This window comes from Myotis davidii, unplaced genomic scaffold (assembly GCF_000327345.1).
Source record: "Myotis davidii unplaced genomic scaffold, ASM32734v1 scaffold624, whole genome shotgun sequence".
Classification (NCBI taxonomy): Eukaryota; Metazoa; Chordata; class Mammalia; order Chiroptera; family Vespertilionidae; genus Myotis; species Myotis davidii.
This window is the reverse complement of record NW_006295731.1, coordinates 592,019-607,919: the sequence shown is the minus strand read 5'-3', so window position 1 is coordinate 607,919 and position 15,901 is coordinate 592,019. Positions and strand designations below refer to the sequence as shown.

The 15,901-nt window shown below is 40.6% G+C and overlaps 1 protein-coding gene across 1 annotated transcript in view; it reads right to left on the bottom strand.

Moving 5' to 3' along the window:
* Positions 1 to 15,901, bottom strand: part of IL1RAPL2 (interleukin 1 receptor accessory protein like 2) — a 641,810-nt gene that overhangs the window by 45,989 nt on the left and 579,920 nt on the right. The window contains exon 5 of the mRNA XM_006770363.2: positions 8,799 to 8,942. Within this exon, the coding sequence (XP_006770426.1) occupies positions 8,799 to 8,942 (144 nt within the window). The remainder of the gene's footprint in view (positions 1 to 8,798; positions 8,943 to 15,901) is intronic.

Here is a 15,901-nt window from a genome sequence, read left to right as displayed (position 1 = left end):
AATAAATTAAACAATAATAATACTTGAAAATATCAGAAAAATATGCATGTATTGACAGAGAACATTATTTCTTAAAAGATTTAGTTTGTGTGTGTGTGTGTGTGTGTATGATGGGAGACAGGTACAGATCATATTGCAGTGAGTTAAAGAGCAATTAAAAAAAAAGACTCAAAACAAATGAATTACAGGAGCCTTCTTTTCATATTCTTTCATATAGACAATGCATCTTTTCCATTCCTAAGTGGATATTTTAACCACTTATTGGTACTTGGGAACCAGAGACATTTTCCTCAGTCACATATTTTATTTACTTATTTTATGTGCACAGGTAAAAACTCAGGTTTTTAAATATTAATTGTTGTGTATAAAAACTGAGGGTAAGTGAACAAATTTTCATATACCTAGTATATTGTTGGAGCATGTAATTGTGCTCAGAACAGACTCTAATTTCCCATTTTGAAGATATGTCTCAATAAATATTTATAAAACTTTTAAATGGGCTGCTATAACTGTTGAGTAAATACACTACTTTGATAATGAGAATGCATATGTACTCATTGAACATCATTTTTCTAAATTACTGTGAAAACATAAAAGTCAATTAAAGCCCACTAATATCTTTGTTTACATTAATAGTAGCAATAAAAACTAAATTAAAGATTCCTAAAAAAATTTGATGTTACAGTCACCACCCTCCCCTTCTTCTATCACTATAAAAATAAAACAAAATAATAAACCCATCTATTTTGAGGAAAGACTGTGATCTTAAAATAATAAAATCTCTAACCTTTGTAATTTAAATATAATAAAAAACTAAGAATTAAACCAGCCTTTTTAAAATGATGACTTACAATTGGACTTCTTTTTATATTGGCTTACCTAAGGCATTTCGCACACATATTCCAAGGCTTAAAGTAGTTTTTGGGTGAGTATTTTATGCACATGAAGTGACATGCCATGATTTTTTATTGGTATTCAATGGAAATATCAATTTGTTTTCTTGAAAAAATTAAATCATTTTTGTATTTTCAAAGAAACAAGGATCAATAAAATGCTTTATTGATATTAAAGAGCCATAATATTTCTAAGGGCCATAAATGGAAAACAAGAAAATTATAGGCCACACTCTGAATTCTATCCTTTTAATTCACCTTTGATAATGGTGCTATAATCATCAAAAATATGTGGGATAGATGTACCTCAAGCTTTGGAAATAGTATTTTCATGCTTTTTTAATCAGTTTCTTCAATGAGTTTTTTTTTTTTTTTATAGATGTCAAGAATGGCTAAGCTAGAGAATCCAGGAAGGTGGTGGTGTAGGTAAATGCTGGTACTAGCCACCTCCCACACCACATCAAATTACAACTAAAATACAGAACAACCATCATCCGAAAATTCTGGAAAGCTGGCTAAATGAAGTCCTACAACTAGAGAAGTGAAGAAGAAAGCATGCTGAGACTGGTAGGAGGTGCAGAGGTGCTGAATGAGCTGGTCCAGCACCCATGTGTGCTGCTTTTTTAATCAGGAAGGAATTCATCCTGCAAAGGACACCTTGAGGAGCAAGAGGTCCAAGTCCCACACCAGACCCCCAGGCCAGAGTCCCAGAGCTGGGAAAAGAAGTCCCTACGGGTAGTAAGAACCACGAGCTGGAAAAACCAGTGTGGATTGTGGCTCAGTGACACAGAGGCTGCTGGAGACCAAGCTGTTCCTCTTAAAAGGCCAGCACCACAAACAGAACTTACAAGGTCTTGCTTCCTCTGAGCTCCAGCAGCAGGGTGAGACTCTGGGGAACACAGACACAAATGGGGAGGAACTGGATTGTCTGGCATCAGGGCAGGAACTCTAGAGCAGTTTTCTCCCAGATAGAGGTGCTCACAGGGATTATTGTTCCTATGCTAGGACCAGTCCAGTCACAGAGCTGACTGGCAGCCATTCCTGTTTGCTCTGACCTGGTGATTCCCGAAGACCTCATCTCATCCAATTTACAACCTCATTCAAGCTGTGTGCAGCTGCTTTTGCATATTAATGGCCTGTCCTTTCTCAGGCTAAAACCTCTCAAACAAGCTGTAGCTGGGACAGGGATCCCCAAACCTATCAATAAAAGGCCCAAGACCCGGCACCAGCACTAGCTTGCCTTGCTTCATAGCTGGGCCTCCTATGGCCCCTTACAAATCTGATACAAAGAGGAGGAATCTTCAGATCTCTCTGTAGCCCTTTTTGGGTGACCTGAGGCAGTGGCTGACTTTGCACCTCCGTAGAAACCCAAGAGCCAGTGTACCCAATGGTCAGTGTGAGACCATACCAGATTACAACACTATACATCCATAAGGGACACACTCAAGGGGCAGACTCAGTTATCACCAAAGCCCCACTGAAGCAAGTCCTGCTCCACAGGGGTGACTCCTCCACAGCAGCTCTTCTACTGTAGTCACAGCTGGTCCTCACAGCCAATTAGCCGGGAGGTCAATTCCTGCCAGTGGCATCAACAGCAATCAAGTCTCAACAACAACCAGCCTGTGCTCACAGCTCATAAAGGGGTTCACTGGGCCCTATAGAACATCTACTTTACAAGGCCACTCTACCTACTCAAGGAGACATAGCAGCTCTACCCAATACATAGAAACAAACACAGGGAAGCAGCCAAAATGTGGAGACAAAGAAACATGTCACAAATGAAAGAAATGGAAGAAAGCAAAATACTGGATATAGAGGTCAAAACCATGGTTATAATGTTACTCAAGAAACTTCTAGAAACCTTCAAAAAATTGAAATTAAGCATACACTGACTGAAATAAATAATAATATACAGGGATTCAACAGTAGAGGATTCTGAGAATCAAATCAATGATTTGAAATATGAGGAAGCAACAATACACCCAAGCAGAAGAGGAAAAAGAAAAAAAGAATCTAAAAATATGAATACAGTGGGACCTTGACTTATGAGTTTAATCCATCCCATGATGGAGCTCATAACTCAAATTACTCGTATGTCAAATCAAAAAGTGAACGAGTGAGACGTGATGCTGGGCTGATGTTGTGGTGTTCACTGTGACATTCACTGGGCTAACTAGCGGTCGGGTATCTGAAGCTGGCTCATAACCCGAATTTTAGCTCGCAACTCAAAGCAAAAAATTGGCCAAGAGACGGCTCATATCTTGAGAAACTCGTTAGTCGGGACACTCGTAAGTCAAGGCCCCACTGTATAGAGTAAGGCGCCTCTGGGACAACTTTGAGAGTATCAACATTTGCATTATGGGGGTGCCAGAAGGAGGAGAGCAATAAATTGAAAACCTATTTGAAGAAAGAATGACAGAAAACTTTCCCTTCCTGGTGAAAGTGAAGCATCCATCTTATATAAAAACTGCTGTTTGAAATTTTAACCCTGATAGTATGTCTTCTGTAATGCTTGCTTGCTTAAATAATAAGGAAAATAAGACTACTCCCATTCCATAGAGGCTGTAAACTATGCCCCAGACAGAGTTGTCAGTTCTGACACCAGGCCAGGCCTTGAGATATGGTCTCATGGCCCCTTCCCAGCACACAGGCCTTCTTTCTCAGGAGGCCCAGAAGTCTCATTCCAAATTTGGGAGACAAAAGGCTGGAAAGTATAAATAGAGGAGTTTCCTCCATTTTTGGTGGCCCAGAATTTTAAGACACATTTTTCTCTGGGCCTGCACAGAATCCTATATAATAAAAGAGAAACATGCAAATTAACCATCCCTCCTCTACACTCAAGTCATGACCACAAGCCACGCCCACCAGCCAATCAAGAGTGACTATGCAAATTAACCCCTTCCCCGGCAGAAACGTGTATACTCGTTTTCACAAAATGTTCTTTTTCAGTCGTCGCGCAGGAGTTGCCCTCTGGTGGTCAGTATGCTACCACATGGGTGAAGCTCTGCTCAGCCACAAGTCAGGCTGATGGCTGCCAGTACAGAGGTGGTGGTGGGAACCTCTCCTGCCTCCTCAGCAGCACTAAGGATGTCCGGCTGCATCTAGGCCTGCTCCCCACTGGCAAGTGGACATCCTTTGAGGGTTCCTGGGCTGCCAGAGGGATGTCTGATTGCCAGCTTAGAGAGGGCACAGGAAATGCTGAGGGCCCGCACCCTGAATGCCACAAATTTTTGTGCATCGGGCCTCTAGTTTAATAATAAAATGTAACTCCCTTTCTCTAAGCATGGCTTCGTTTTTCTCTGGTCGTCTGCAACAAAAGAAATAGACTTACAAGTCCAGGAAGCACAGAGAGTACCAAATAATAGAAACCCAAAGAGGACCACACCAAGACACATCATAATTAAAATGCCAAGGGCTAAAGACAAAGAGAATATCTTAAAAGCTGCAAGAGAAGAGCACTTAGTTACCTACAAGTGAATACCCATATGACTGTCAGCTGATTTCTCAACAGAAACTATGCAGGCCAGAAGGGAGTGGCAAGAAATATTCAAAGTGATGAATAGCAAGGATCTACAATCAAGATTACTCTACCCAGCAAAGCTATCATTTAGAATTGACTGTCAGATAAAGAGCTTCAGAGTCAAGAAAAAGCTAAAGGGGTTCATTACCACCAAACCAGTATTATGTGAAATTTTGAAGGCTATTCTTTAGGAAGAGGAAGAAGAAGAAAAATATAAAGATAAAAAATTTGAACAACAAAATGGAAACAAGTACATCCCTATCATCATTTGAATCTAAAAATCAAACTAAACTAATAAGAAATCTAATGAACAGAAGAATAAACTGGTGAATAAAATAGAATAAATAGAATCAGCGGTATGGAAATGAAACAAACTGATGATTCTCAGAGGAAAGGAGGGTGGGGGAGCAGAAAGAGATGTGGCAAAGATCTTATATGCATGTATGCATTACCTATGAATACAGACAATAGGTTGTCAAAGGCCTGGAAAAGGGTGGGATCCTGGTGGAAGGGGACAATGAGGGGGGGGAAAGAGGGACATCTGTAATAATATCAAAAATAAAGATTAAAAATAAAAAGAAGGGCTAAGCAACTCCATCCTGTTTTCCATAATGGCTATACCAGTTTACATTTCTACCAGCAGAGAATGAGGGTTCTTTTTCCTCCACATCATCTTCAACACTTGTTATTACTTGTCTGGTTGATAATCACCATTCTAACAGGTGTAAGGTGGTATTGATGCTGTTGTAATATCCTGGTTATTATTTAACAGGAAAGGAGGAAAGGGAAGGCTACATAAAGTCATGCCATTTATACAGCTTTTCTAAAAAAGATGCATTTAACATTCTCTAAATTTGTTCCCTGATTATCGATGGGGGAAGGGACTGGATAAAATCAGTATAGATGCATGCCCAGTAAAGTATGAGTGAAGTGAGAAGGTGGTTACCCATAATCACACCTGGATGCTGAACCACACCTGACTGCAACATGGAATGGAAACTCTAGTCACTGGCCTTGCTTCTAGATCTGCTGGAACCTCAACTGCACCTTTTCTAGGACTGGCTTTAGGGCCAGTGGACTTTGGAACCAGAGAAATGTAACTTCATGCAAATAAAGTCTTTGTTCACATCTCATCCTCTTGTGGGGCTTTTGAAAAATTTTATTTTAGCAGTACCCCAAGAACCTTATTCCCACTCATGTCTGAGAAATCTTACCCATTAATTCCTTCGGCAACAGTATCTCATTGTAGGTTTTCTTCTATTTTATTGAATTTATTGGGGTGAGATTGGTTAATAAAATTATATAGGTTTTGGGTATACAATTCTAAAATACATCATTTGTATATTATATTGTGTGTTCTGATGTGTGGAATCTAATGGAGCAAATAAACTAACAAAATAGGAACAGACTCAGAACAGACTTGCAGTTATCAGAGGGAAGCTGGGTTGTGGGACTAGGTGAAATAGATGAAGGTATAAGCAAAAACAAAAAACATCATAGACACAGACAACAGAATGGTGATTAATGGAGAAGAGGGATGGTATAGGGAGGATAAATGGTGATGAAAGGAATCCTGTAGTTTTGATTTGCATGTCCCTAATAGCTAGTGAAGTTGAGCATCTTTTCATATATCTGTTGGCCATTTGTATATCTTCTTGGGAGAAGTGTCTGTTCAACTCCTCTGTCAATTTTTAACTGGAGTGTTTGTTCATTTGGTATTGAGATGTAGATATTGATATTGAGATGTAGATAAATATATAAATATTTATATATTTTGGATATTAATCCCTTGTTGAATCTGTTGTTTGCAAACATCTTCTCCCACTCAGTTGTTTGCTTTTTTTTGTCAATTTCTTTTGCTGTGCAGAAGCTTCTTAGTTTGATATAGTCCCACTCATTTATTTTTGCCTTTTTAAAATTTAGTTTTATTATTGACTGTATTACATATATCCCCCATTTCCACCCACCTTTGCCCCCCACCATGCAGCCCCAGCCACATCCCAGGCCTCCACCACGCTATTGTCTATGTCCTTGTGCTATGCATGTATGTATATAATTTATTTGGTTATCTCTTCCTGCCCTCCCACAACTCCTCTCTTCTGAGATCTGTCAGTCTGTCCCATGCATCCATGCCTCTGGACCTATTTTGTTTGTCAGTTATTTTGTTCATTAGATTCCATATATAAGTAAGATCATGTGATACTTGTTTTTCTCTGATTGGCTTATTTCCCTTAACATAATTATCTCTTTCTTCCCTTGCCTTTTAGGTCAAATTCATAAAATCTGCTCTGAGACCAAGGTATATAAGTTTAGCAATTATGTTTTCTTCTATGGAATTTATTGTTTCATATATTATATTCAGGGTTTCAATCCATTTTGATTTAATTTTTGTATTTGGGGACACACTGTAATCTAGTTTTGTTCGTTTCCATATGGCTTTCCAATTTTCCCAGCATCATTTATGAAAGAGGCTTTCTTTTATCCATTATAGGTTTTAGGCTCCTGGAATAGCCACTGTGGAAAAGAGTATGGATGGAGGTTCCTAAAACAGTTAAGAATAGAGTTACCATGTGACCGAGCAACCCATCCTCTGGGTATCAACTTGAAAAATTTAAAAACATTTTCCCAAAGACATACACATACTTATGTTCATTGCAGAATTATTTTCAGTGGCCAAAATATTTTTAAAAAACTGAAGTGTCCTTTGATAGATGATTGCATAAAGAAGATATGGTACTTATATGCAAGGGAATACTACTCAGCCATAAGAAAAGATGAAATACTACCATTTGTCACAACATGTATGGACCTTGAAAATATGCTAAACAAAATAAGTCAGACAGAAAAAGTTAAGGACCATACGATTTCACTTATATGTGGGATTTAAAACTTAAAGCAACAGATGAACAAAAATGAAATACAAAAGTACAAAACCTCAGACACAGACAACAGTATGGTAGTTACCAGAGAGAGGGGAGTGGGGATTAGAACCAATAATGGGGGACAAATAGATGTTGACAAAAGATGATTTGGTTTTGAGTGGTGGGCATATAATACAATATACAGAACATGTATTATAGAAACATATACTTGAAACCTATGTAATCTTATTAGACAACTAGAGGCCCAGTGCACGAAATTCATGCATAGGGGGGTGTCCCTCAGCCCAGCCTGCACCTTCTCCAATCCAGGATTGGGTCTAAACCAGCAGTTGGACATTCCCTCTCACAATCCAGGAACTGCTGGCTTCCAACCGCTCACCTGCCTGATTGCCCCTAAATGCTTCTGCCTGCCAGCCTGATTGATGCCTAACTGCTCCCCTGTCATCCCAATCACCCCCAACTGCCCTCCCCTGCCAGCCATCTTGTGGTGGCCATCTTTTGACCATGGGGGTGGCCATCTTGTGTGAGGGTGTGACGGTCAATTTGCATATTACCTCTTTATGATATAAGATGTCAACCAATAAAATTAATAAAATGAAGAATGGCTAAAATTTTCTATATCTAAATTTGAATTTCCTATGGGAAAATGAAATTGATTTATTATAGAGTGGAAGGGATGGGGAGAGACAGTGAGAAACATCGATGTGAGAGAGAGACTCATTGATTGGTTGCCTCTGGTACACGCCCTGAGAGGTATCTTCCCTTGACCAGAATTGAACACGAGACCCTTTAGTCTGCAGGCTGATGATATATCCACTTAGCCAAACCAGCTAGGGATGGAATTGATTTTTAATTTGTTTCTTAGCAAGGTAAAGAGCTTTGACAGCAATTGTTTTTTATACTGACCAACTAATGTCTCCTTGTTAAACTGTTTAATTGGAAATAATTTAAAATGTACAGGAACATTACAAAAATAAAACTATTTCAAAGAACACCCATATATCCTTTACCCAGATTCATCTACTGTTAATATTTTCTACCCTTTGCTCTCTTTCTTGATAGATAAGTAAAATTTTCCTGAACTATTTGTGAATAGGTTGCATTAGTAATAATCCTTTAATTGTAAATGTTTCTTCATGCATTTCCTAAGAATAGGGATATTCTCTTACATAATCACAGATTCATGCCCTTTTTTTTAAAAAAAAATATGTTTTTGTTGAGTTTCTTTTTGTTTGTTTTTTGTTTCTTTTTTTGTTTGTTTGTTTGTTTTAGAGAGAGAAGAAGGGAGATGGAAGGAGAGATAGAACTGATGCATCACCATCCATAGGCTGCCTCCTGCATGCCCCTTGCTGGGGATTGAGCCTGCAACCCGGGCGTGGGCCCTGACCTGGAATGGAATCAGTGATCTCCTGGTGCATGGGTCTGTGCTCAACCACTGAGCAACACTAGTTAAGCACATCTTCAGGCCTTTTAACTGAACTTGAACAATAGGAAACAGCTTACCATCAGTAGTTTCATCATCTCCAAAATGCTGTCTGTAGAAGAGCATCAGTTCAATATTGTAGCATTTGTAGATGATCACGAACAGTACAAAGAGAAGGAGGATTGCTCCTACACCTCCTGCAAGCTCAATTTTGTAGATTAAATCTGGAAGAAACATAATAAACAGGAAAAGGTAATGAAATAAGTAATGCTTGAGATCATGTCATAAATCTGGTCTGTAAAATACTAGTATACAACACATTCTCTTTCTCTTTCCAGAAGACTCTTGTTTAATGCAGTAAGTAGCTTTGTTTTTATTACATTTGTGTAAATCAAATATTTGTAAAATTTACTCTCCTCTAAAGATTGGAGTAAGTTTACTCTTGAAAGTGAGGGGGGGAGGGGTAAGAGATCAACCGAAGGACTGGTATGCATGCATATAAGCATAACCAATGGACATAAGACACTGAGGGGTAGGGGAGTCCAGGGGATAGTCAAGGGCGGGGGAAAAAAGGAGACATATGTAATAGCCTTTGTAATACTTTAAGCAATAAATAATTTAAAAAAGAAAGTGATAAGTCTATATACAAAGGAATAGTCACTCCCAATTTGCTTTGAACATGGGTGAATCTCACATATATACTGTTGATTTAGTTGTGTTTCAGGAAATGATTAAAGCTGCCTTTTTTCTGGGTCTAGGACCAAGATTTTGTCTTTTCTGTTAAATTCTATTACTGGCTTAGAAAGATTAAAACCTAGTACTTTTTAGGCCACAAACCCCATTCTCCTATAGAACAGCATCATAAAATTATTCACAGAATCAAATAAAATCTAACAAGCTTGCAGGATTTAACTGTTTAATTTAAGCCTATGAGAACATAATTCAATAGAAGGTAAGCAGGGGAATTAGCTTATCCATTTCCCCTACTTATTTGAATAAGTGGCTATAATATATATGTGATATAATATGCCCTGAGAGGCTAAAAGAGAATGATAATGAAATATCCAGGTGAATAACCATTCCTATTCAGCTAACACCAGGCTACCTGATAGCAGCCTCAGGCTGCTCCAGTGGGGCACCCCTGCACCTCTTGGGGTTCCAACAATTAAACCAACCTGTAACATAAGGACACATAATGTACACCAGGCTCAGGGAAAATGACTAACCTATAACTTAATTCATGATATTAAGAAATCTAGGGTATATCATACAAAGAGGGTAAAGTATCATGAAATTAAGAGAAATGGGAAGTCAGAGGAAAATTCAGAATGTGAATTCAGCAATGTCCAGACTAGAAATACTGAATCTGAAAGACACCAGGCTATATATATATATTTTCCACTGTGAGACAGGGACATTCATTGGTCTCAATATAATATAGATAAAATCAACTAAAAGTTACCTAATCTCCCCTTAATCTAATTGCATAATTACTAAGTGACACTTTTATTACTAATTCAGCTTACCATATAGCTATAAACTAGAAAAGGGAGTGGCATTCTAGTTTATACATTAGTTGCTTATGAGTTTGGTTGACATCAATCAGCCTCCCTGGATGGATCAATTCTGGGGAACTTTTAAAATAAAACTTATTACCATGACTGACTGCCACTTTTTAAGGTTTCTTGACAACTATATCATCAACCTTCCCTGGGACTGTCGCTTGTTTCTATAAAGCCTTATTATTTAAGAGCAATTAGAAGCATCAAACAGACCATCCAACCTCAGACAGAAGGCGAGTGTGTGTGTGTGTGTGTGTGTGTGTGTGTGTGTGAGAGAGAGAGAGAGAGAGAGAGAGAGAGAGAGAGAAACCAAAAGAGGTGTATGCATGCATATAAGCATAACCCATGGACACAGAGAGTAGGGGAGTGAGAGCATATGTGTATGTGTGTGTGTGTGTTGTGGGGGGATGACCAGGGAGGGGTCAATGGGGAAAAAGGGAGACATATGTAATACTTTAAAGAATTTTTAAAAAGAGAGAAATTAGTCATGCTCAATATAACCATTTAGATTAAGATTCAGAAGAAAAAAATATACAGTATACAATATAATTAATGTGTATTATAGATTTAAAATTTTTTCAACTACTGTATTCTTTAAGTAAACCTTGAGGGTAAGAAGTATTGGTCCAAATTTATAGGTGAATCTGAAACCCAGTAGTTTAATTCACTTACCCAAATTATACACTTAAGAAGTGGCCAAGATGGGACTTGAGCCAGATATGCTAAGTTCAAATTCAAGTCTTTTTGGCTTACACTACAGCTTTACAAGCTCCATCCTAGAAAGTGACATTGAAATTCTTTTCCCTGTTCCTCCATATTGTTAATGTTTCTTGAGAACACATGACTTACAGTAAATATATTATGCATTTTTAAAATATGTTTGTATTGATTTCAAAGAGGAAGGGAAAGGGAGAGAGAGGTAGAAACGTCAATGATGAGTGAGAATCACTGGTTGGCTGCCTCTGGCACAAGCCATACTGGGAATCAAGGACACAACCAGGGAATATGCCCTTAACGGGAATCCAACCTGGGACCCTTTAGTCCACAGGGCGATGTTTTATCTACTGAGCAAAACCAGCTAGGGATATATTATGCATTCTTTCTTTAAAAAATGTATTTTATTGATTTTTTACAGAGAGGAAGGGAGAGGGATAGAGAGCTAGAAACATTGATGAGAGAGAAAGATCGATCAGCTGCCTCCTGAACACTCCCCACTGTGTATGTGCCCACAACCAAGGTATATGCCCTTGATCAGAATCGAACCTGGTACCTTTGAGTCCGCAGGCCGACGCTCTATCCATTGAGCCAAACCGGTTAGGGCACAAAAATGTTTTTTAAATATATTACCTAATGATGGCTGTTTATGTTGAAAACTGTGGATCTAGTTCCTGAGACTCAACCAGTATTCTTTGATTCAGTCCAGGCAGTCACATTAAAAAGAAAGCATGTATCCTATAATCAGAGGGCAGAAGTGCCATCACCCAGATGACATCTGGCTTTTATTTTGTCTTCTGTTTTCAACTTCCATTTTCCATCTCAGAAAGGTCTATACTTCTAGGGATATTTCCTGACTGAGAAAGTTAAAGCCATTTTATTTGCACTGTGTCTTGCACACACTTCACAAAAATAACTATAGCCATAAAAGCAAATATTTATGGGATTGTAACTCTTTCTAGACACATAAAGTACAATTGTAGTTCTTTTTAATCTTCTTAGTTTAAATTCAACTACTTTTTTTAAATTTGATCATAAAGATCAGCCATTATAGACTGAGACAAATAGAAGATGAAGCCAAGGGACTGGAGAGAGAGAAGGTTAGAAATATTTTGAGCTTGCTCATAAATTGGGAATCAGGTTAGGATATTCCACCTGAGGGTTTCTTAGATAGGTTGGGATTTCAAACTGGAACAGTAGCACTGGGAATGAAGAGAGAGAGAGAGAGGCTAAAGAGAGGATGAAAAATATTCTCTGTTCAGTGATATGCTTAACTTTTTGGAAAGAGAGTATGCACAGAGAAGGAATAATTATCATAATTTCTTTAGCATCAGTTTAGAGTCTTTGTTCAATCCCCCCCAAAAAATATTATGACCATCTTACTGAAATGTTAGTTCTACCTATTGTCAAATAGTTTATCAGAGAGTAATGAAGTGGTAGTATAGGTAGAAGATGCATAGGTAAAACCTCTTGCTTGGGGAAAGCCTGACCTTGTTAACTGGATATATTAGACATGAGTTTTTTATTTTAGGAAAGGCCTTTTCAGTTTATGAAAGATTCATCAAATGCTTCTTCTTCATAGTGATCACTTGTATTTTTATATTTGACTCATAGCTCATCAGCAAGTTATTGCTCTGTGAAACAAGCCATATTCATATTCTAGGTGGAAAAACTACAGCTACTGAGGCTAGGCTATGATGTGAGAAACTCTGTATTCATCCCCAAAGGAAATATCTGAAGTTTTACAAGACCAGCCAGATCTTTGTCTGATTTAAAATGTTGGAGGCCAGCTGGCATGGCCCAGTGGTTGAGCATCAACCTATGATCCAGAAGGTCATAGTTCTATTCCCGGTCAGGGCACATGCTTAGGTTGTGGGTTCCACATCCGGTGTGGGGCATGCAGGAGATAGCTGATCAATGATTCTCTCTTATCATCTATGTTTCTATCTCTCTCCCCCTCTCCCTTTATCTCTGAAATCAACACAAATATTTTCTAAAAAATGTCTGTGCATAGCCATAGTGGTTTTGTTTGTTTGTTTGTTTGTTTTCTGGATCTCCTCCATATTGTAGTGAGCCCCTAAGTTGAATGGAGTAAGGGAATATGAACTTTATCATTCTACAAAGCACTGTGAAAAAAATTTAACTGCTACCTAGAACAGAGTAAAAACTGATATACTGTGAGTAAAAAAGTTTTTGATTTATATAATGTTTCAGAAAGGTAGAGAAAAATATTTAGAAAATAAAATGATTTTATATTCAGTCTTTCACTTCACTTGAAAACGCTGAAGTTCTCATATCCCTGTGTTCACATTCCAGCCAGCATGGCAATGATCTTCTAGAAAAGAGTAGTGACTGCCTCTTTAAAGCAATGAATATATTCTGTGACCTGTGTTTTGTTATTTCTAATATCCAGCCCTCATTTTTTAAAAGTTTAAATATTTGCATAGCCCCTGAAGACTTTAATTTTCAACCCCCAATCTGGAAAGTGAATGTATTTGGAAACAGAATACACTTAGATAACCCAGAGCAGACACTAATCAAGACAAGATCACAGATAAATACTCTCTTGACCAATCCATGTTATCCATCCACCATCTTATTGTACTGGTCCTCTAGGAAGAGAATTTTTACCTAAAAAATATTTCTGAGCACTAACTATGTTCTATGCAGTAGGTATATAGCAGTAAATAAGGCAGAACAAGTCCCTGGTTTCATGGAGTTTACATTCTAGTGATGGAGGGAAACAAGAAGCAAACAAGTAATATGATATCAAATAAGTAATGAATATAATAAATAGAACTAAGTTAGAGAAAAAAGAAAGCATGAAGATCAGTCCATCAACAACTGAGTGGATCAAGAAAGTTTCATGCATCTATATGCTAGAGGCCTGATGCACAAAATTCATACACTAGGCGGGGGGGGGGGCGGGGTCCCTCATCCCAGCCTGTGCCCTCTCACTGGCTGGGAGCCCTGGGGTGATGTGTGACTGATAGCTTAGGCCCATTCCCCACAGGGAGTGGGCCTAAGCTGGCATTTGGACATCCTTAGAGCTTCCACAGAGGCTGGAGAGGCTCCCACCACAGCTGCTGTGCTCGCCAGCTGTGGGCCCAGCATCTGGCTGAACGACCGTTCCCCCTGTGGGAGTGCACTGACCACCAGGGGCAGCTCCTGCATTAAGCGTCTGCCCCCTGGTAGTCAGTGAATGTCATGGCAACCAGTTGTTCTTCTATTCGGTCAATTTGCATATTACCCTTTTATTAGGATGTACTAGTGGCCTGGTGCATGAAATTCGTGCACGGGGGAGGGGAGACTGTCCCTCAGCCTGGCTTGCACTGTCTCCAATCTGGGACTCCCTGGGGGATGTCCTACTCCTGGTTTAGGCCCTGTGGGATCAGGCCTAAACCAGCATTTGGACATCCCTCTTGCAATTCGGGACTGCTGGCTCCTAACCACTCACCTGCCTGCCTGCCTGATCACCCCTAAGCACTCTGCCTGCTGGCCTGATCACCCCCAACTGCCCATGGATACCCTTGCAAGTAGCAGATGCTGATTAGGAGAGGGGGGCATGATTGTTTCCTGGAACTGTAGGTTTTGAAGGTTTGCAGAGGATTTGGCAGGCCTTGGAGGGGCAGGTTCTGTCCAGCAGCCCTGTAGCAGTGGTTGTTCCTCAAGGCGCTGGCCAGGGAGGCGCTAGGGGGTGCTAGGGGGGCAGCAAGGCCAAAGGGGGAGTAACTGTCAAACCTCCCCACTTGGTGCCATTATTTAAATGTGGCCATTTCACAGCTGTAAGTGCTCAGGGTGGGGCTCTGATCTCCTGGAGTGGGATGTGGGCAGGGCCAGGGCGGGGCCGGACAGGCTAGGAGGGCAGGTTTTGTGCTTTCACTGCAGAAAAGGCACCGCTGCTGTGGGGGTGGGGGTGGGGATGGGTCTGACCCTGGGGGTCACTTGGGCCTGCCTCCACCCAGGTATGGAGTTGAAGGAGGAGAGGCATGCCTGGCCCCAGCGGAGGGGGACTGGCCGCGATGGGCCTCAGGGCCAGGGTGCCTCGGGGCACTGACGGGTCCTCACTGGCGTGCTATTATTGCTGTGGCCACCCATGGCAGGGGGAAGAGATCAGGAGTTGGAGGTGCGGGCTGCAGTTACCCCTGAGGCTGAGTCTTCTTCTAGTCCTGTTAGCCTCCCTTGTCCCCTGGGTGTGCGGGGGCTGGTGTAGGATGTCGGTGCTGGGGGATTGGAAGAGCTTTCCATGGCCGCTTCCTCTTCCTTCTTGGCAGTCGGGCTCCTATCAGGCACTCTCCTCAGATCCCCAGGAACTTGGCTCCAGTTGCCCTGCCCCTCTGTGGCTCCCTGCCACCCCCACCTCACTCGGCTCTCCCCAGCCACCTGCCTGTTGGCTGCCAGGGTTCCCTGCTGCAGGCAGTGTGGTCCTGGGGCAGGGGGTGGGGATGTGGGGAGCAGCTCCAGTAAAGTTTAGTAACCCTGGGTCTGCTTTGGGATTTGGCTGTGGGGTCGTGGGGGAGTCTGCCTGGGCAGGGCAAAATCACGTGACCTGGAGTCCCACCCCCGCAGCCCCGCCCACCTTGTTGACTGGTCATGACTGGGACATCATTAGAACCAATTAGTAAATAGGTGAGAGAAGTAATTAAAAATTAATAACATTCACCTATCTAAAGCTTGGGTGCAGCAGCAGGGGAGTGGAGGCAGCAGAAAGGAGATGCTTCTATTCCGTTATGGGAGATGGAATGGAACTGGGTGTGACAGACACCAAGAAAAGACTAAGTTGATAGTCTATTAGGAGCAGGTGCCAGGGCATAAGTGTGGTGAGGCCTGGTGAGCCAACTATTGGGCTCACAACGGACAAGCGCAGGAGGAGACCTTGGGAACATTTTGAAAGAGACAGGAATCCA